Source organism: Anomaloglossus baeobatrachus, chromosome 4 (assembly GCF_048569485.1).
Source record: "Anomaloglossus baeobatrachus isolate aAnoBae1 chromosome 4, aAnoBae1.hap1, whole genome shotgun sequence".
Taxonomy (NCBI): Eukaryota; Metazoa; Chordata; class Amphibia; order Anura; family Aromobatidae; genus Anomaloglossus; species Anomaloglossus baeobatrachus.
The window spans coordinates 2878878-2902785 of record NC_134356.1 but is presented as its reverse complement, the minus strand read 5'-3'; the positions used below and the strand labels follow the sequence as shown (position 1 = coordinate 2902785).

The 23908-nt window shown below is 53.4% G+C and overlaps 1 protein-coding gene across 1 annotated transcript in view; it reads right to left on the bottom strand.

Annotated features, from left to right (window-relative positions):
- PDE3A (phosphodiesterase 3A) overlaps positions 1-23009 on the bottom strand; it is a 48337-nt gene extending 25328 nt beyond the window's left edge. The window contains exons 1-7 of the mRNA XM_075341928.1: positions 22764-23009; positions 21559-21704; positions 13514-13629; positions 12284-12494; positions 11742-12058; positions 2778-2932; positions 2237-2374 (exon numbers count right to left, since the gene is read on the bottom strand). Of these exons, the coding sequence (XP_075198043.1) occupies positions 2237-2374; positions 2778-2932; positions 11742-12058; positions 12284-12494; positions 13514-13629; positions 21559-21704; positions 22764-22976 (1296 nt within the window). The 5' untranslated portion in view covers positions 22977-23009. The remainder of the gene's footprint in view (positions 1-2236; positions 2375-2777; positions 2933-11741; positions 12059-12283; positions 12495-13513; positions 13630-21558; positions 21705-22763) is intronic.
- Between the last annotated feature and the right edge of the window lie 899 nt (positions 23010-23908).

The following is a 23908-nucleotide window of genomic DNA, read 5'->3' as shown; positions in this document are numbered from 1 at the left end:
TGTTAGTAGTGAATCACTCATTACAACATCATGCGGCAGAGAGCTCCATAGTCTCACTGCTCGTACAGTAAAGAATCCTCGTCTGTGATTATGATTAAACCTTCTTTCCTCAAGACGTAGCGGATGCCCCCGTGCTCCAGTCGCAGGCCTAGGTGTAAAGAGATCTTTGGAAAGGTCTCTGTACTGTCCCCTCATATATTTATACATTGTGATTAGATCCCCCCTAAGCCTTCGTTTTTCCTGTCTTGGTATTGCAGCCCCCCATTCCTCTAATAATCTTGGTCGCTCTTCTTTGCACCCTCTCCAGTTCAGCTATGTCCTTCTTATATATCGGTGACCAGAATTGTACACAGTATATAAGTGTGGTCGCACTAGTGACTTGTACAGAGGTAGAACTATATTTTTTTCATGAACACTTCTACCTCTTTTAATACATCCCATTATTTTATTAGCCCTGGCAGCAGCTGCCTGACACTGGCCACTAAAGTGAAGTTTACCATCCACCCATACACCCAAGTCTTTTTCTGTGTCTGTTTTACCCAGTGTTCTACAATTAAGTCCATAATCATAAATGTTATTTCCTCTACCCAAGTGCATGACCTTACATTTATCTACATTAAACTTCAATTGCCACTTCTCAGCCCAATCCTCCAATTTACATAAATCTCCCTGTAATATAAAATTATCCTCCTCTGTATTGATTACCCTGCAGAGTTTAGTATCATCTGCAAATATTGAAATTCTACTCCGCATGCCTCCAACAAGGTCATTTATAAATATGTTGAAAAGAAGCGGGCCCAATACTGACCCCTGTGGTACCCCACTATGAACTGAGACCCAGTCCGAGTACGTACCATTAATAACCACCCTTTGTTTCCTATCACTGAGCCAGTTTTTAACCCAGTTACACATATTTTCCCCTATCCCCATTATTCTCATTTTATGTACCAGCCTTTTGTGTGGCACCGTATCAAAAGCTTTTGAAAAGTCCATATACACAACATCCACTGCATTTCCCTGGTCCAGACTTGAACTTACCTCTTCATAGAAGCTGATCAAATTAGTTTGACAGGATCGATCCCTCATAAACCCATGTTGATCTCTGTCATAAGGTTATTTTTCTTGAGATACTCCAGTATAGCATCTCTCAAGAAACCCTCAAGGATTTTACCAACATCATCTCCCCTCTCCCCAAGATCCAGTAATGCTCTCACCTCCATCATCTCCCCTCCCCCCGGGATCCAGTACTGCAGTCACCCCATTATCTCCCCTCCCCCTGGATCCAGTACTGCATTCACCCCATTATCTCCCCTCCCCCCGGGATCCAGTACCGATCTCACCCCATCATGTCCCCTACCCCCAGGATCCAGTACCCCTCTCACCCCATTGTCTCCCCTCCCTCCAGGATCCAGTACTGCAGTCACCCCATTATCTCCCCTCCCCCCAGGATCCAGTACAGCACTTACCCCCATCATCTCCCCCCCCCCGGGATCCAGTACCGCACTCACCCCCATCATCTCCCCTCGGAATCCAGTACCACAGTCACCCCATCATCTCCCCTCCCCCGGGATCCAGTACCACAGTCACCCCATCATCTCCCCTCCCCCGGGATCCAGTACCGCACTTACCCCCATCATCTCCCCCCCCCGGGATCCAGTACCGCACTCACCCCCATCATCTCCCCTCGGAATCCAGTACCACAGTCACCCCATCATCTCCCCTCCCCCGGGATCCAGTACCGCAGTCACTCCATCATCTCCCCTCCCCCGGGATCCAGTACCGCAGTCACTCCATCATCTCCCCTCCCCCGGGATCCAGTACTGCACTCACCCCCATCATCTCCCCTCCCCCGGGATCCAGTACCGCACTCACCCCCATCATCTCCCCTCGGAATCCAGTACCACAGTCACCCCATCATCTCCCCTCCCCCGGGATCCAGTACCGCAATCACCCCATCATCTCCCCTCCCCTCGGGATACAGTACCGCACTCACCCCATCATCTCCCCTCCCCCGGGATCCAGTACCGCACTCACCCCATCATCTCCCCTCCCCCCGGCTCCAGTACCGCACTCACCCCATCATCTCCCCTCCCCCGGGATCCAGTACCGCACTCACCCCATCATCCCCCCTCCCCCGGGATCCAGTACCGCACTCACCCCATCATCCCCCCTCCCCTCGGGATACAGTACTGCAGTCACCCCATCATCTCCCCTCGGGATCCAGTACCCCTCTCACCTGGCTCAGGATCCTCCCGCTCTTGTGTCCCGTTATTTCCATCAGATCAAATATAGGAAAGTTCCAATTGTTCACTTCTCCCATGAGACCCTCAATGTTTTCCATTATGAGGGGCTCCGGGGCCACGAGGGGCTTCTCCTGAAAAACACGATCAGTCACAATCCGCCATAACGTGGAGGGACAACCACCAACCAGACTGATATGAAGCAATGGTGCCCAGTTGTGACCAGAACCAGAGGCTCATGCAGCTCCCATGCTTTATACTGCATCGCTGCTCTACAGCTATTCTCAGGGATACAGCTTAGCTGCATTGTCCATTACAGGCTCCTGCTCGTCCTCCATACTTTACACTGCAGTTCTGCTTGTTCTGATTGGCTGCTGTCTATTAAATTACATTACAAAAAGGACAAATGAAGATGCAGAGCCTGGAAAACGGTGCGTAACGGTAAAGGGGGGGAGCTTCAATAACAGGGAGGAGCCTGGAAAGCGACTTTCTAAGAGCCCACTAACGTGAACATGTGACCAGTGAGGGACCACTGACCTCGGGGGGCACGGCATGGGGGTCCGTGCTGTCAGATCGGTACGCCCTGGACGGTTCAAGCTCGGCCTCCTCCTCGTTCTGTGCGATATCACTGCTGTCACTGTGATTGGTCTCGTGCGTGCTGTCATAGTCCGACGTGGCGGGGGCCGGATCCTCTGTAATAACCAGATCTATATTATCCACATAACCGCGCACCGGATAACACAGCCCCCCGCATAATACAGCCCCCCGGATAACACAGCCCCCCGGATAACACAGCCCCCCGGATAACACAGACCCCCGGATAACACAGTCACCCGGATGACACAGCCCCCCGGATAACACAGACCCCCGGATAACACAGACCCCCAGATAACACAGCCCCCCAGATAACACAGCCCCCCAGATAACACAGCCCCCCCGGATAACACAGCCCCCCGGATAACACAACCCCCCCGGATAACACAACGCCCTGGATAAAACAGCACCCGGATAAAACAGCACCCGGATAAAACAGCACCCCATTTAAAACAGCACCTCGGATAAAACAGCCCCCCAAATAAAACAGCCCCCTTGAATATAACAGCCCCACCCGGAAAAAACAGCCCCCCCAAAAAAACAGCCCCCCCCCACGGAAAATACAGCCCCCCGGAAAATACAGCCCCCCGAAAAAAACAGCCTCCCGGAAAAAACAGCACCGTGAATAAAACAGCCCCCAGATATAACAGCACCCTGGATATAACAGCTCCCCGGATAAAACAGACGCCCGGATATAACATATCCCCGGATATAACAGCCCCTAGATAAAACCGCCTTCCCTGGATAAAGCCGCCCTGCCCGGAAAAAACAGCATCCCGGATAAAGAAGCATCCCGGATAAAACAGCCCCCCGGATAAAACAGCACCCCATTTAAAACAGCACCTCGGATAAAACAGCACCCCAGATAAAACAGCCCCCCTGGGTAAAACACCATCCTGGATAAAACAGGCCCCTGGATAAAACAGGCCCCTGGATAAAACAGCACCCGGATAAAACAGCCCCCCTGGATAAAACACCATCCTGGATAAAACAGGCCCCTGGATAAAACAGCACCCGGATAAAACAGCACCCCGGATAACAAAGCACTCCGGATAACACAGCACCCCGGATAACACAGCACCCTGGATAACACAGCACCCCGGATAACACAGCCCCCCCGGATAAAACAGCACCCCAGATAAAACAGCCCCCCGGATAAAACAGCCACCCCGGATAAAACAGCACCCCGGATAAAACAGCCCCCCTGGATAAAACACCATCCTGGATAAAACAGCACCCGGATAAAACAGCACCCCGGATAAAACAGCACTCCGGATAAAACACCATCCTGGATAAAACAGGCCCCTGCATAAAACAGCACCTGGATAAAACAGCACCCCAGTTAAAACAGCACCCCGGATAAAACAGCACTCCCAGATAAAACAGCTCCCCTGGATAAAACAGCCCCCCTGGGTAAAACATCATCCTGGATAAAATAGGCCCCTGGATAAAACAGCACCGGGGATAACACAGCACCCCGGATAACACAGCACCCTGAATAAAACAACACCCCGGATAAAACAGCACCCCAGTTAAAACAGCACCCCGGATAAAACAGCACCCCGGATAAAACAGCACCCCGGATAAAACAGCGCCCCGGATAAAACAGCGCCCCGGATATAACAGCTACCCAGATAAAACAGACCCCCGGATATAACATACCCCCGGATATAACAGCCCCCTGGATAAAGCCGCCCTCCCCGGAAAAAAACAGCATCCCGGATAAAACAGCACCCCAGTTAAAACAGCACCTCGGATAAAACAGCACCCCAGATAAAACAACCCCCCTGGATAAAACACTATCCTGGATAAAACAGCACCCGGATAAAAAAGCACCCGGATAAAACAGCACCCCGGATAACACAGCACCCCGGATAACACAGCACCCCTGGATAAAACAGCACCCCAGATAAAACAGCCCCCCTGGATAAAACACCATCCTGGATAAAACAGGCCCCTGGATAAAACAGCCCCCAGATAAAACACTCCAAAAAAAACCAGTATCCTGGAAAAAACAGCCCCCCAGATAAAACAGCCCCCCCAAAAAAACAGCCCCCCCCCGGAAAATACAGCTCCCCGGAAAATACAGCCCCCCGGAAAATACAGCCCCCCGGAAAATACAGCCCCCCGGAAAAAACAGCATCGTGCATAAAATAGCCCCCAGATATAACAGCACCCTGAATATAACAGCTCCCTGGATAAAACAGACCTCCGGATACAACATACTCCCGGATATAACAGCCCCCCGGATAAAACCGCCTTCCCTGGATAAAGCCGCCCTCCCCGGGATAAAGAAGCATCCCGGATAAAACAGCCCCCCAGTTAAAACAGCACCCCAGTTAAAACAGCTCCCCTGGAAAAAACAGCCCCCCTGGATAAAACATCCTGGATAAAACAGGCCCCTGGATAAAACAGCTCCTGGATAAAACAGCACCCCGGATAACAGCTCCCCAGATAACACAGCACCCCGGATAACACAGCACCCCGGATAACACAGCACCCCGGATAAAACAGCACCCCAGTTAAAACAGCACCCCGGATAAAACAAAACCTTGGATAAAACAGACCCCCTGGATAAAACACCATCCTGGATAAAACAGGCCCCTGGATAAAACAGCACCCGGATAAAACAGCACCCCGGATAAAACAGCACCCCGGATAAAACAGCACCCCGGATAACAAAGCACCCCGGATAACAAAGCACCCCGGATAAAAAAGACCCCCTGGATAAAACAGCCCCCCTGGATAAAACACTATCCTGGAGAAAACAGGTCCCCGGATAAAACAGCCCCCTGGATAAAACAGCATCCCAGATAAAACAGCCCCCCTGGATAAAATACCATCCTGGATAAAACAGCACCCCGGATAATACAGCCCCCTGGATAAAACAGCACCCCGAATAACAAAGCACCCCGGATAACACAGCACCCCGGATAACAAAGCACCCCGGATAACACAGCACCCCGGATAACACAGCACCCCGGATAACACAGCACCCCGGATAAAACAGCCCCCGGATAAAACACCATCCTGGATAAAACAGGCCCCTGGATAAAACAGCACCCGGATAAAACAGCACCCCGGATAAAACAGCACCCCGGATAAAACAGCACCCTGATAACAAAGCACCCCGGATAACACAGCACCCCGGATAACACAACACCCCGGATAACACAGCACCCCGGATAACACAGCACCCCGGATAACACAGCACCCCGGATAACACAGCACCCCGGATAACACAGCACCCCGGATAACACAGCACCCCGGATAAAACAGCACCCCGGATAAAACAGCACCCCAGATAAAACAGCACCCCGGATAAAACAGCCCCCCGGATAAAACAGCACCCCGGATAAAACAGCCCCCCTGGATAAAACACCATCCTGGATAAAACAGCCCCCTGGATAAAACACCATCCTGGATAAAACAGCACCCCGGATAAAACAGCACCCCGGATAAAACAGCACCCCCAGATAAAACCGCACCCCGGATAAAACCGCACCCCGGAAAAAACTGCACCCCGGATAAAACAGCCCCCCCTGGATAAAACAGCCTCCCTGGATAAAACACCATCCTGGATAAAACAGCACCCCGGATAAAACAGCACCCCGGATAAAACAACACCCCGGATAACAATGCACCCCGGATAAAACACCATCCTGGATAAAACAGGCCCCTGGATAAAACAGCACCCGGATAAAACAGCACCCCAGTTAAAACAGCCCCCAAATAAAACAGCTCCCCTGGATAAAATAGGCCCCTGGATAAAACAGCACCCCTGGGTTAAATTTGGCCCCTGGATAAAACAGCACCTGGATAACACAGCACCCCGGATAACACAGCACCCCGGATAACAGCACCCCGGATAACACAGCACCCTGGATAACACAGCACCCTGGATAAAACAGCACCCCGGTAAAACAGCACCCCTTGGATAAAACACCATCATGGATAAAACAGGCCCCTGGATAAAACAAGCCCCTGGATAAAACAGCACCCGGATAAAACAGCACCCCGGATAGCAAAGCATCCCGGATAACACAGCACCCCGGATAAAACAGCCCCCTTGGATAAAACACCATCCTGGATAAAACAGGCCCCTGCATAAAACAGCACCTGGATAAAACAGCACCCCAGTTAAAACAGCACCCCGGATAAAACAGCACCCCGAGATAAAACAGCCCCCCTGGGTAAAACACCATCCTGGATAAAATAGGCCCCTGGATAAAACAGCACCCCGGATAAAACAGCACCCCGGATAACACAGCACCCCGGATAACACAGCACCCCGGATAACACAGCACCCCGAATAAAACAGCACCCCGGATAAAACAGCACCCCAGTTAAAACAACACCCCGGATAAAACAGCACCCCGGATATAACAGCTACCCGGATAAAACAGACCCCCGGATATAACATACCCCCGGATATAACAGCCCCCTGGATAAAACCGCCTTCCCTGGATAAAGCCGCCCTCCCCAGAAAAAACAGCATCCCGGATAAAGAAGCATCCCGGATAAAACAGCACCCCAGTTAAAACAACACCTCGGATAAAACAGCACCCCAGATAAAACAACCCCCGTGGATAAAACACCATCCTGGATAAAACAGGCCCCTGGATAAAACAGCACCCGGATAAAGCAGCCCCCCTGGATAAAACAGGCCCCTGGATAAAACAGCACCCGGATAAAACAGCACCCGGATAAAACAGCACCCCGGATAACACAGCACCCCGGATAAAACAGCCCCCCTGGATAAAACAGCACCCCAGATAAAACAGCACCCCAGATAAAACAGGCCCCTGGATAAAACAGCCCCCAGATAAAACACTTTAAAAAAAACAGTATCCTGGAAAAAACAGCCCCCCGGATAAGACAGCACCCCGGATAACACAGCACCCCGGATAAAACAGCACCCTGATAACAAAGCACCCCGGATAACACAGCACCCCGGATAACACAGCACCCCGGATAAAACAGCCCCCCGGATAAAACAGCACCCCGGATAAAACAGCCCCCCGGATAAAACAGCCCCCCGGATAAAACAGCACCCTGATAACAAAGCACCCCGGATAACAGCACCCCGGATACCACAGCACCCCGGATAACACAGCACCCCGGATAAAACAGCACCCCGGATAAAACAGCCCCCCCGGATAAAACAGCACCCCCCCAAAAAACAGCCCCCCCCTTGGAAAATACAGCCCCCCGGAAAATACAGCCCCTCGGAAAATACAGCCCCTCGGAAAATACAGCCCCCCGGAAAATACAGCCTTCCGTAAAAAACAGCATTGTGCATAAAATAGCCCCCAGATATAACAGCACCCTGAATATAACAGCTCCCTGGATAAAACAGACCTCCGGATAAAACCGCCTTCCCTGGATAAAGCCGCCCTCCCCGGGATAAAGAAGCATCCCGGATAAAACAGCCCCCAGATAAAACAGCACCCCAGTTAAAAGAGCTCCCCTGGAAAAAACAGCCCCCCTGGATAAAACACCATCCTAGATAAAACAGGCCCCTGGATAAAACAGCTCCTGGATAAAACAGCACCCCGGATAACACAGCTCCCCAGATAACACAGCACACCGGATAACACAGCACCCCGGATAACACAGCACCCCGGATAAAACAGCACCCCGGATAAAACAGCACCCCGGATAAAACAGCACCGCGGTTAAAACAGCACCCCGGATAAAACAGCACCTTGGATAAAACAGACCCCCTGGATAAAACAGCCCCCCTGGATAAAACACCATCCTGGATAAAACAGGCCCCTGGATAAAACAGCACCCCGGATAAAACAGCATCCCGGATAAAACAGCCCCCCTGGATAAAACAGCCCCCCTGGATAAAACAGCCCCCCTGGATAAAATACCATCCTGGATAAAACAGCACCCCGAATAACAAAGCACCCCGGATAACACAGCACCCGGGATAAAACAGCCCCCCTGGATAAAACACTATCCTGGATAAAACAGGCCCCTGGATAAAACAGCACCTTACTTAAAACAGCACCCCGGATAAAACAGCCCCCAGATAAAACAGCTCCCCTGGATAAAATAGGCCCCTGGATAAAACAGCACCCTTGGATAAAATAGGCCCTTGGATAAAACAGGCCCCTGGATAAAACAGCATCCGGATAAAACAGCACCCCGGATAGCAAAGCACCCCGGATAACACAGCACCCTGGATAACACAGCACCCCGGATAACAAAGCACCCCGGATAACAAAGCACCCCGGATAACACAGCACCCCGGATAAAACAGCCCCCTTGGATAAAACACCATCCTGGATAAAAAAGGCCCCTGGATAAAACAGCACCCGGATAAAACAGCACCCCGGATAAAACAGCACCCTGATAACAAAGCACCCCGGATAACACAGCACCCCGGATAACACAGCACCCCGGATAACACAGCACCCCGGAAAACACAGCACCCCGGATAAAACAGCCCCCCGGATAAAACAGCACCCCGGATAAAACAGCACCCCGGATAAAACAGCCCCCCCGGATAAAACAGCCCCCGGATAAAACAGCACCCCGGATAAAACAGCCCCCCTGGATAAAACAGCCCCCCTGGATAAAACAGCCCCCCTGGATAAAACACCATCCTGGATAAAACAGGCCCCTGGATAAAACAGGCCCCTGGATAAAACAGCACCTGGATAAAACAGCACCCCGGATAAAACAGCACCCCGGAAAAAACTGCACCCCGGATAAAACAGCCCCCGGATAAAACAGCCCCCGGATAAAACAGCACCCTGGACAAAACAGCCCCCCGGATAAAACAGCCCCCCGGATAAAACAGCACCCCGGATAAAACAGCACCCCGGATAAAACAGCCCCCCTGGATAAAACAGCCTCTCTGGATAAAACACCATCCTGGATAAAACAGCACCCCGGATAAAACAGCACCCTGGATAAAACAGCAACCCGGATAAAACAACACCCCGGATAACAAAGCACCCCGGATAACAAAGCACCCCGGATAAAACAGGCCCCTGGATAAAACAGCACGCGGATAAAACAGCACCCCAGTTAAATCAGCCCGCAAATAAAACAGCTCCCCTGGATAAAATAGGCCCCTGGATAAAACAGCACCCCTGGGTTAAATTTGGCCCCTGGATAAAACAGCACCTGGATAACACAGCACCTCGGATAACACAGCACCCCGGATAACACAGCACCCTGGATAAAACAGCACCCCAGTTAAAACAGCACCCTGGATAAAACAGCAGCCTGGATAAAACAGCCCCCCTGGATAAAACACCATCATGGATAAAACAGGCCCCTGGATAAAACAGCACCCGGTTAAAACAGCACCCCGGATAGCAAAGCACCCTGGATAACAAAGCATCCCGGATAACAGCACCCCGGATAACACAGCACCCCGGATAACACAGCACCCCGGATAACACAGCACCCTGGATAACACAAAACCCTGGATAAAACAGCACCCCAGTTAAAACAGCACCCTGGATAAAACAGCAGCCTGGATAAAACAGCCCCCCTGGATAAAACACCATCATGGATAAAACAGGCCCCTGGATAAAACAGGCCCCTGGATAAAACAGCACCCCGGATAAAATCAGACCCCGGATAAAACCGCACCCCAGATAAAACCGCCCCCCAGATAAAACAGCCCACCGGATAACAGCAGCATGGATAAAACAGCAACAGGCCCCCGAATAAATCAGCTCCCCGGATAAAACAGCACCCCAGTTAAAACAGAACCCCGGATAAAACAGCACCCCGGATAAAACACCATCCTGGATAAAACAGCACCCCGGATAAAACAGGCCCCTGGATAAAACAGCACCCCGGATAAAACAGGCCCCTGGATAAAACAGCACCCCGGATAAAACAGGCCCCTGGATAAAACAGCACCCCGGATAAAACACCATCCTGGATAAAACAGGCCCCTGGATAAAACAGCACCCGGATAACAAAGCACCCCGGATAACAAAGCACCCCGGATAACAAAGCACCCCGGATAACAAAGCACCCCGGATAACAGCACCCCGGATAAAACAGCCCCCCGGATAAAACAGCACCCTGGATAAAACAGCACCCCGGATAAAACAGCACCTCGGATAAAACAGCCCTCCTGGATAAAACAGCCCCCCTGGATAAAACACCATCCTGGATAAAACAGCACCCCGGATAAAACAGCACCCCGGATAACAAAGCACCCCGGATAAACAGCCCCCCTGGATAAAACACCATCCTGGATAAAACAGCACCCTAGTTAAAACAGCTCCCCTGGGTAAAACAGCTCCCCTGGATAAAACAGCCCCCCTGGATAAAATAGGCCCCTGGATAAAACAGCACCTGGATAACACAGCACCCCGGATAACACAGCACCCCAGATAGCACGGAACCCTGGATAACACAGCACCCTGTATAAAACAGCACCCCAATTAAAACAGCACCCTGGATAAAACAGCCCCCCCTGGATAAAACACCATCATGGATAAAACAGGCCCCTGGATAAAACAGGCCCCTGGATAAAACGGCACCCGGATAAAACAGCACCCCGGATAGCAAAGCACCCTGGATAACAAAGCATCCCGGATAACAGCACCCCGGATAACACAGCACCCCGGATAACACAGCACCCCGGATAACACAGCACCCCGGATAACACAGCCCCCCTGGATAAAACACCATCCTGGATAAAACAGGCCCCTGGATAAAACAGGCCCCTGGATAAAACCGCCCCTGGATAACAGCAGCATGGATAAAACAGCAACAGGCCCCCGAATAAAACAGCTCCCCAGATAAAACAGCACCCCAAATGAAACAGCCCTTTGGATAAAACAGCCCCAACCGGCTACAACAACCTCTGGATAAAACAGTCTCCCGGATATAACAGCCCCCTGGATATAACATATGACGCACCTGCTCTGTGCCCGGGGGGCTGTGCATCTTCCTGTACTTCCGGCCTCCTGTCCTCTGGATTCTCCTGGATTTTCGGCCTCCTCTCCTCCGGATTCTCCTGGATTTTCGGCCTCCTCTCCTCCGGATTCTCCTGGATTTTCGGCCTCCTCTCCTCCGGATTCTCCTGGATTTTCGGCCTCCTCTCCTCCGGATTCTCTTGGATTTTCGGCCTCCTCTCCTCCGGATTCTCTTGGATTTTCGGCCTCCTCTCCTCCGGATTCTCTTGGATTTTCGGCCTCCTCTCCTCCGGATTCTCCTGAATTTTCGGCCTCCCACAGCTGTAACACAATATCTGTAAGCATCATAAGCCGTAAATAAAGGGGCGCTCCACCCACTATCCACACTGGTGCCAAAGAGGATCCAGAAAATACGCCGGTCAGTGCAGACCCAACAATGAGCAGATCTGCAGCTCTGGATGTGACCGGAGCGCCCGGCGGGATGTCACTCAGGATGAGTACACCAGCACCACCCGGTCCTGCGCCTGCACAGTGCTGATCACTCACCTGCTGCACACCACCTCCTGCAGCGGCTCTGGGATTTCGGGTGCACTCTTGGTACATGTTAGCGCTTTGTGCAGGTTCAGCCCCAGCCGGCTGCCATCCGCGGAGTCTGAGAATTGTGGGGGGAAGGACTTTACTGTCGGACTGGGGGCCGGGGTCCCAGGAATAGGAGAGTGACATGGGGAGGAGAGAGGAGAAATACTGGGAGGAACACCTGTGGAAAAGTGGAAAGAAGACAGGATATAACAGCAGAATAGTAACTGCAGCTCTGGAGGTGACTGGAGCATAAGACACGATGTAAAAGCAGAATAGTGACCGCAGCTCTGGAGGTGACTGGAGGATAAGACACGATGTAACAGCAGAATAGTGAGTGCAGCTCTGGAGGTGACTGGAGGATAAGACATGATATAACAGCAGAATAGTAACTGCAGCTCTGGAGGTGACTGGAGGATAAGACACGATGTAAAAGCAGAATAGTGACCGCAGCTCTGGAGGTGACTGGAGGATAAGACACGATGTAACAGCAGAATAGTGAGTGCAGCTCTGGAGGTGACTGGAGCATAAGACATGATGAAACAGCAGAATAGTGACTGCAGCTCTGGAGGTGACCGGAGAAAAAGACATGATGAAACAGCAGAATAGTGAGTGCAGCTCTGGAGTTGACTGGAGGATAAGACATGATGTAACTGCAGAATAGTGACTGCAGCTCTGGAGGTGACTGGAGGATAAGACACGATGAAACAGCAGAATAGTGAGTGCAGCTCTGGAGGTGACTGGAGCATAAGACATGATGTAACAGCAGAATAGTGAGTGCAGCTCTGGAGGTGACTGGAGCATAAGACATGATGTAACAGCAGAATAGTGACTGCAGCTCTGGAGGTGACTGGAGGATAAGACACCATGTAACAGCAGAATAGTGAGTGCAGCTCTGGAGGTGACTGGAGGATAAGACATGATGTAACAGTAGAATATTGACTGCAGCTCTGGAGGTGACCGGAGGATAAGACATGATGTAACAGCAGAATAGTGACTGCAGCTCTGGAGGTGAGTGGAGGATAAGACCTGATTGAACACTTGGCTCAGGTAAGGCATTAATGGCGCATTGTGATGCTGGGTGGTCCTATCTGGACTGACACACTGACACGCAGGACATGCAGTGAGGGGCAGAGTCTGGGGGTCACACAGGAGCAGAGATCCTGGGATCAGAGCTGCGCTTTCGTCACAGTGTCTCACCTTGTCTTCTCTTTGAGTTCAGGTGATTGATGGAGGACACAATGAAGGGTGTGGAGAAGGAGCGGCTCTTACTGACGCCCCCCGGGGGTCCGCTGCTCCACGTCTCGGGGGCCGCACTGCAGCAGAGCACAATCATTAGTCACACAACTCAACCACATTGTCTACAAAATATCCGTCCCCAAAGTAACGACCCCTCCGCTGTGAGGAGTACACCTATCCCTACACCCAGGACAGCCTGGCACACTGTAACAGACCCTCCGCTGTGAGGAGTACACCTATCCCTACACCCAGGACAGCCTGGCACACTGTAACAGACCCTCCGCTGTGAGGAGTACACCTATCCCTACACCCAGGACAGCCTGGCACACTGTAACAGACCCTCCGCTGTGAGGAGTACACCTATCCCTACACCCAGGACAGCCTGGCACACTGTAACAGACCCTCCGCTGTGAGGAGTACACCTATCCCTACACCCAGACAGCCTGGCACACTGTAACAGACCCTCCGCTGTGAGTAGTACACCTATCCCTACACCCAGGACAGCCTGGCACACTGTAACAGACCCTCCGCTGTGAGGAGTACACCTATCCCTACACCCAGGACAGCCTGGCACACTGTAACAGACCCTCCGCTGTGAGGAGTACACCTATCCCTACACCCAGGACAGCCTGGCACACTGTAACAGACCCTCCGCTGTGAGGAGTACACCTATCCCTACACCCAGGACAGCCTGGCACACTGTAACAGACCCTCCGCTGTGAGGAGTACACCTATCCCTACACCCAGGACAGCCTGGCACACTGTAACAGACCCTCCGCTGTGAGGAGTACACCTATCCCTACACCCAGGACAGCCTGGCACACTGTAACAGACCCTCCGCTGTGAGGAGTACACCTATCCCTACACCCAGGACAGCCTGGCACACTGTAACAGACCCTCCGCTGTGAGGAGTACACCTATCCCTACACCCAGGACAGCCTGGCACACTGTAACAGACCCTCCGCTGTGAGGAGTACACCTATCCCTACACCCAGGACAGCCTGGCACACTGTAACAGACCCTCCGCTGTGAGGAGTACACCTATCCCTACACCCAGGACAGCCTGGCACACTGTAACAGACCCTCCGCTGTGAGGAGTACACCTATCCCTACACCCAGGACAGCCTGGCACACTGTAACAGACCCTCCGCTGTGAGGAGTACACCTATCCCTACACCCAGACAGCCTGGCACACTGTAACAGACCCTCCGCTGTGAGGAGTACACCTATCCCTACACCCAGGACAGCCTGGCACACTGTAACAGACCCTCCGCTGTGAGTAGTACACCTATCCCTACACCCAGGACAGCCTGGCACACTGTAACAGACCCTCCGCTGTGAGGAGTACACCTATCCCTACACCCAGGACAGCCTGGCACACTGTAACAGACCCTCCGCTGTGAGGAGTACACCTATCCCTACACCCAGGACAGCCTGGCACACTGTAACAGACCCTCCGCTGTGAGGAGTACACCTATCCCTACACCCAGGACAGCCTGGCACACTGTAACAGACCCTCCGCTGTGAGGAGTACACCTATCCCTACACCCAGGACAGCCTGGCACACTGTAACAGACCCTCCGCTGTGAGGAGTACACCTATCCCTACACCCAGGACAGCCTGGCACACTGTAACAGACCCTCCGCTGTGAGGAGTACACCTATCCCTACACCCAGGACAGCCTGGCACACTGTAACAGACCCTCCGCTGTGAGGAGTACACCTATCCCTACACCCAGGACAGCCTGGCACACTGTAACAGACCCTCCGCTGTGAGGAGTACACCTATCCCTACACCCAGGACAGCCTGGCACACTGTAACAGACCCTCCGCTGTGAGGAGTACACCTATCCCTACACCCAGGACAGCCTGGCACACTGTAACAGACCCTCCGCTGTGAGGAGTACACCTATCCCTACACCCAGGACAGCCTGGCACACTGTAACAGACCCTCCGCTGTGAGGAGTACACCTATCCCTACACCCAGGACAGCCTGGCACACTGTAACAGACCCTCCGCTGTGAGGAGTACACCTATCCCTACACCCAGGACAGCCTGGCACACTGTAACAGACCCTCCGCTGTGAGGAGTACACCTATCCCTACACCCAGGACAGCCTGGCACACTGTAACAGACCCTCCGCTGTGAGGAGTACACCTATCCCTACACCCAGGACAGCCTGGCACACTGTAACAGACCCTCCGCTGTGAGGAGTACACCTATCCCTACACCCAGGACAGCCTGGCACACTGTAACAGACCCTCCGCTGTGAGGAGTACACCTATCCCTACACCCAGGACAGCCTGGCACACTGTAACAGACCCTCCGCTGTGAGGAGTACACCTATCCCTACACCCAGGACAGCCTGGCACACTGTAACAGACCCTCCGCTGTGAGGAGTACACCTATCCCTACACCCAGGACAGCCTGGCACACTGTAACAGACCCTCCGCTGTGAGGAGTACACCTATCCCTACACCCAGGACAGCCTGGCACACTGTAACAGACCCTCCGCTGTGAGGAGTACACCTATCCCTACACCCAGGACAGCCTGGCACACTGTAACAGACCCTCCGCTGTGAGTAGTACACCTATCCCTACACCCAGGACAGCCTGGCACACTGTAACAGACCCTCCGCTGTGAGTAGTACACCTATCCCTACACCCAGGACAGCCTGGCACACTGTAACAGACCCTCCGCTGTGAGTAGTACACCTATCCCTACACCCAGGACAGCCTGGCACACTGTAACAGACCCTCCGCTGTGAGGAGTACACCTATCCCTACACCCAGGACAGCCTGGCACACTGTAACAGACCCTCCGCTGTGAGGAGTACACCTATCCCTACACCCAGGACAGCCTGGCACACTGTAACAGACCCTCCGCTGTGAGGAGTACACCTATCCCTACACCCAGGACAGCCTGGCACACTGTAACAGACCCTCCGCTGTGAGGAGTACACCTATCCCTACACCCAGGACAGCCTGGCACACTGTAACAGACCCTCCGCTGTGAGGAGTACACCTATCCCTACACCCAGGACAGCCTGGCACACTGTAACAGACCCTCCGCTGTGAGGAGTACACCTATCCCTACACCCAGGAGAGCCTGGCACACTGTAACAGACCCTCCGCTGTGAGGAGTACACCTATCCCTACACCCAGGACAGCCTGGCACACTGTAACAGACCCTCCGCTGTGAGGAGTACACCTATCCCTACACCCAGGACAGCCTGGCACACTGTAACAGACCCTCCGCTGTGAGGAGTACACCTATCCCTACACCCAGGACAGCCTGGCACACTGTAACAGACCCTCCGCTGTGAGGAGTACACCTATCCCTACACCCAGGACAGCCTGGCACACTGTAACAGACCCTCCGCTGTGAGGAGTACACCTATCCCTACACCCAGGACAGCCTGGCACACTGTAACAGACCCTCCGCTGTGAGGAGTACACCTATCCCTACACCCAGGACAGCCTGGCACACTGTAACAGACCCTCCGCTGTGAGGAGTACACCTATCCCTACACCCAGGACAGCCTGGCACACTGTAACAGACCCTCCGCTGTGAGGAGTACACCTATCCCTACACCCAGGACAGCCTGGCACACTGTAACAGACCCTCCGCTGTGAGGAGTACACCTATCCCTACACCCAGGACAGCCTGGCACACTGTAACAGACCCTCCGCTGTGAGGAGTACACCTATCCCTACACCCAGGAGAGCCTGGCACACTGTAACAGACCCTCCGCTGTGAGGAGTACACCTATCCCTACACCCAGGACAGCCTGGCACACTGTAACAGACCCTCCGCTGTGAGGAGTACACCTATCCCTACACCCAGGACAGCCTGGCACACTGTAACAGACCCTCCGCTGTGAGGAGTACACCTATCCCTACACCCAGGACAGCCTGGCACACTGTAACAGACCCTCCGCTGTGAGGAGTACACCTATCCCTACACCCAGGACAGCCTGGCACACTGTAACAGACCCTCCGCTGTGAGGAGTACACCTATCCCTACACCCAGACAGCCTGGCACACTGTAACAGACCCTCCGCTGTGAGGAGTACACCTATCCCTACACCCAGGACAGCCTGGCACACTGTAACAGACCCTCCGCTGTGAGGAGTACACCTATCCCTACACCCAGGACAGCCTGGCACACTGTAACAGACCCTCCGCTGTGAGGAGTACACCTATCCCTACACCCAGGACAGCCTGGCACACTGTAACAGACCCTCCGCTGTGAGGAGTACACCTATCCCTACACCCAGGACAGCCTGGCACACTGTAACAGACCCTCCGCTGTGAGGAGTACACCTATCCCTACACCCAGGACAGCCTGGCACACTGTAACAGACCCTCCGCTGTGAGGAGTACACCTATCCCTACACCCAGGACAGCCTGGCACACTGTAACAGACCCTCCGCTGTGAGGAGTACACCTATCCCTACACCCAGGACAGCCTGGCACACTGTAACAGACCCTCCGCTGTGAGGAGTACACCTATCCCTACACCCAGGACAGCCTGGCACACTGTAACAGACCCTCCGCTGTGAGGAGTACACCTATCCCTACACCCAGGACAGCCTGGCACACTGTAACAGACCCTCCGCTGTGAGGAGTACACCTATCCCTACACCCAGGACAGCCTGGCACACTGTAACAGACCCTCCGCTGTGAGGAGTACACCTATCCCTACACCCAGGACAGCCTGGCACACTGTAACAGACCCTCCGCTGTGAGGAGTACACCTATCCCTACACCCAGGACAGCCTGGCACACTGTAACAGACCCTCCGCTGTGAGGAGTACACCTATCCCTACACCCAGGACAGCCTGGCACACTGTAACAGACCCTCCGCTGTGAGGAGTACACCTATCCCTACACCCAGACAGCCTGGCACACTGTAACAGACCCTCCGCTGTGAGGAGTACACCTATCCCTACACCCAGGACAGCCTGGCACACTGTAACAGACCCTCCGCTGTGAGGAGTACACCTATCCCTACACCCAGGACAGCCTGGCACACTGTAACAGACCCTCCGCTGTGAGTAGTACACCTATCCCTACACCCAGGACAGCCTGGCACACTGTAACAGACCCTCCGCTGTGAGGAGTACACCTATCCCTACACCCAGGACAGCCTGGCACACTGTAACAGACCCTCCGCTGTGAGGAGTACACCTATCCCTACACCCAGGACAGCCTGGCACACTGTAACAGACCCTCCGCTGTGAGGAGTACACCTATCCCTACACCCAGGACAGCCTGGCACACTGTAACAGACCCTCCGCTGTGAGGAGTACACCTATCCCTACACCCAGGACAGCCTGGCACACTGTAACAGACCCTCCGCTGTGAGGAGTACACCTATCCCTACACCCAGGACAGCCTGGCACACTGTAACAGACCCTCCGCTGTGAGGAGTACACCTATCCCTACACCCAGGACAGCCTGGCACACTGTAACAGACCCTCCGCTGTGAGGAGTACACCTATCCCTACACCCAGGACAGCCTGGCACACTGTAACAGACCCTCCGCTGTGAGGAGTACACCTATCCCTACACCCAGGACAGCCTGGCACACTGTAACAGACCCTCCGCTGTGAGGAGTACACCTATCCCTACACCCAGGACAGCCTGGCACACTGTAACAGACCCTCCGCTGTGAGGAGTACACCTATCCCTACACCCAGGACAGCCTGGCACACTGTAACAGACCCTCCGCTGTGAGGAGTACACCTATCCCTACACCCAGGACAGCCTGGCACACTGTAACAGACCCTCCGCTGTGAGGAGTACACCTATCCCTACACCCAGGACAGCCTGGCACACTGTAACAGACCCTCCGCTGTGAAAAGTACACCTATCCCTACACCCAGGACAGCCTGGCACACTGTAACAGACCCTCCGCTGTGAGTAGTACACCTATCCCTACACCCAGGACAGCCTGGCACACTGTAACAGACCCTCCGCTGTGAGGAGTACACCTATCCCTACACCCAGGACAGCCTGGCACACTGTAACAGACCCTCCGCTGTGAGGAGTACACCTATCCCTACACCCAGGAGAGCCTGGCACACTGTAACAGACCCTCCGCTGTGAGGAGTACACCTATCCCTACACCCAGGACAGCCTGGCACACTGTAACAGACCCTCCGCTGTGAGGAGTGCACCTATCCCTACACCCAGGACAGCCTGGCACACTGTAACAGACCCTCCGCTGTGAGGAGTACACCTATCGCTACACCCAGGACAGCCTGGCACACTGTAACAGACCCTCCGCTGTGAGTAGTACACCTATCCCTACACCCAGGACAGCCTGGCACACTGTAACAGACCCTCCGCTGTGAGGAGTACACCTATCCCTACACCCAGGACAGCCTGGCACACTGTAACAGACCCTCCGCTGTGAGGACTACACCTATCCCTACACCCAGGACAGCCTGGCACACTGTAACAGACCCTCCGCTGTGAGGAGTACACCTATCCCTACACCCAGGACAGCCTGGCACACTGTAACAGACCCTCCGCTGTGAGGAGTACACCTATCCCTACACCCAGGAGAGCCTGGCACACTGTAACAGACCCTCCGCTGTGAGGAGTACACCTATCCCTACACCCAGGACAGCCTGGCACACTGTAACAGACCCTCCGCTGTGAGTAGTACACCTATCCCTACATCCAGGACAGCCTGGCACACTGTAACAGACCCTCCGCTGTGAGGAGTGCACCTATCCCTACACCCAGGACAGCCTGGCACACTGTAACAGACCCTCCGCTGTGAAAAGTACACCTATCCCTACACCCAGGACAGCCTGGCACACTGTAACAGACCCTCCGCTGTGAGTAGTACACCTATCCCTACACCCAGGACAGCCTGGCACACTGTAACAGACCCTCCGCTGTGAGGAGTACACCTATCCCTACACCCAGGACAGCCTGGCACACTGTAACAGACCCTCCGCTGTGAGGAGTACACCTATCCCTACACCCAGGACAGCCTGGCACACTGTAACAGACCCTCCGCTGTGAGGAGTACACCTATCCCTACACCCAGGACAGCCTGGCACACTGTAACAGACCCTCCGCTGTGAGGAGTACACCTATCCCTACACCCAGACAGCCTGGCACACTGTAACAGACCCTCCGCTGTGAGGAGTACACCTATCCCTACACCCAGGACAGCCTGGCACACTGTAACAGACCCTCCGCTGTGAGGAGTACACCTATCCCTACACCCAGGACAGCCTGGCACACTGTAACAGACCCTCCGCTGTGAGGAGTACACCTATCCCTACACCCAGGACAGCCTGGCACACTGTAACAGACCCTCCGCTGTGAGGAGTACACCTATCCCTACACCCAGGACAGCCTGGCACACTGTAACAGACCCTCCGCTGTGAGGAGTACACCTATCCCTACACCCAGGACAGCCTGGCACACTGTAACAGACCCTCCGCTGTGAGGAGTACACCTATCCCTACACCCAGGACAGCCTGGCACACTGTAACAGACCCTCCGCTGTGAGGAGTACACCTATCCCTACACCCAGGACAGCCTGGCACACTGTAACAGACCCTCCGCTGTGAGGAGTACACCTATCCCTACACCCAGGACAGCCTGGCACACTGTAACAGACCCTCCGCTGTGAGGAGTACACCTATCCCTACACCCAGGACAGCCTGGCACACTGTAACAGACCCTCCGCTGTGAGGAGTACACCTATCCCTACACCCAGGACAGCCTGGCACACTGTAACAGACCCTCCGCTGTGAGGAGTGCACCTATCCCTACACCCAGGACAGCCTGGCACACTGTAACAGACCCTCCGCTGTGAAAAGTACACCTATCCCTACACCCAGGACAGCCTGGCACACTGTAACAGACCCTCCGCTGTGAGTAGTACACCTATCCCTACACCCAGGACAGCCTGGCACACTGTAACAGACCCTCCGCTGTGAGGTTAGTGGGGGTGCTGGGGGCGTTTCCCGGTACCTTGTGTCGGTGGGCTTAATGCTGCCGCTGCGTTCTCTCCGGAGCGGCGCCGGCTCTAGGGTGGGTAATCCGGTAGCAGAGGTGGTCGTGGTCCACGTGGAGGAGACTCTGCGCAAAAACCCTGAAGGAAGACTTCTCCGTAATCGCTGGAAAAAAGAAGCACAATGACCCCTGACCCAAACTGCACACACTGTCTGCTCTAATCACATCCAGAGCTGCAGACAGCAGAATAGTGAATGCAGCTCTGAAGGTGACTGGAGGATAGGACACAATGTAACAGAAGAATAGTGAGTACAGCTCTGGAGGTGACTGGAGGATAAAACATGATGTAACAGCAGAATAGTGAGTGCAGCTCTGGAGGTGACTGGAGGATAAGACATGATGTAACAGCAGAATAATGAGTGCAGCTCTGTAGGTGACTGGAGGATAAGACACAATGTAACAGCAGAATAGTGAGTGCAGCTCTGGAGGTCACTGGAGGATAAGACACAATGTAACAGCAGAATAGTGAGTGCAGCTCTGGAGGTCACTGGAGGATAAGACACGATGTAACAGCAGAATAGTGAGTGCAGCTCTGGAGGTGACTGGAGGATAAGATACAATGTAACAGCAGCATAGTGAGTGCAGCTCTGGAGGTGACTGGAGGATAAGACACAATGTAACAGCAGCATAGTGAGTGCAGCTCTGGAGGTGACTGGAGGATAAGACACGATGTAACAGCAGAATAGTGAGTGCAGCTCTGGAGGTGACTGGAGGATAAGACAATGTAACAGCAGCATAGTGAGTGCAGCTCTGGAGGTGACTGGAGGATAAGACACGATGTAACAGCAGCATAGTGAGTGCAGCTCTGGAGGTGACTGGAGGATAAGACATGATGTAACAGTAGAATAGTGACTGCAGCTCTGGAGGTGACTGGAGGATAAGACAATGTAACAGCAGCATAGTGAGTGCAGCTCTGGAGGTGACTGGAGGATAAGACACGATGTAACAGCAGCATAGTGAGTGCAGCTCTGGAGGTGACTGGAGGATAAGACATGATGTAACAGTAGAATAGTGACTGCAGCTCTGGAGGTGACTGGAGGATAAGACAATGTAACAGCAGCATAGTGAGTGCAGCTCTGGAGGTGACTGGAGGATAAGACACGATGTAACAGCAGCATAGTGAGTGCAGCTCTGGAGGTGACATGCTGGTTGTGATTCTTTACCTTTGGTATTGTCATTTTGTCGCCCTTCTCAGACCCTTCTTCGGAATCGGAGCAGGCGTACGTATCGCAGAAGTTCACTCTGGGCTTGTGGATTGGCTGGAAGTTAAGCTGCGTAGTCAGAAGATTACTGACCGCCCGTAATGAAGTGCAGACATGAGGGGGTAACGAGGGGTCAGCGAGGAGGTCAGTGATGAGACCATGGGCCTCCCCCATAACAGCGATATCTACATTGATGGTGGTACCTGAGGACTGGAGAAGAAAGACAACAAGTCAGAAAGAGGACAAAGCAGAACAATGTGCAGATATCCCATATCCCCTACAATCAGAGGTGCAATATGACATTCTACCTGCAGTCACCACTAGGGGGAGCTCACAGCACAGTGTATACAGCTCCCATAGAGATACATTATACATTCTACCTGCAGTCACCACTAGGGGGAGCTCACAGCACACAGTGTATACAGCTCTCATAGAGATACATTATACATTCTACCTGCAGTCACCACTAGGGGGAGCTCACAGCACACAGTGTATACAGCTCCCATAGAGATACATTATACATTCTACCTGCAGTCACCACTAGGGGGAGCTCACAGCACACCGTGTATACAGCTCCCATAGAGATACATTATACATTCTACCTGCAGTCACCACTAGGGGGAGCTCACAGCACACTGTGTATACAGCTCCCATAGAGATACATTATACATTCTACCTGCAGTCACCACTAGGAGGAGCTCACAGCGCACAGTGTATACAGCTCCCATAGAGATACATTATACATTCTACCTGCAGTCACCACTAGGAGGAGCTCACAGCACACAGTGTATACAGCTCCCACAGAGATATATTATACATTCCACCTGCAGTCACCACTAGGAGGAGCTCACAGCACACAGTGTATACAGCACCCATAGAGATACATTATACATTCTACCTGCAGTCACCACTAGGAGGAGCTCACAGCACACAGTGTATACAGCTCCCATAGAGATACATTACACATTCTACCTGCAGTCACCACTAAGGGGCGCTCACAGCACACAGTGTATACAGCTCCCATAAAGATACATTATACATTCTACCTACAGTCACCACTAGGGGGAGCTCACAACACACAGTGTATACAGCTCCCATAGAGATAC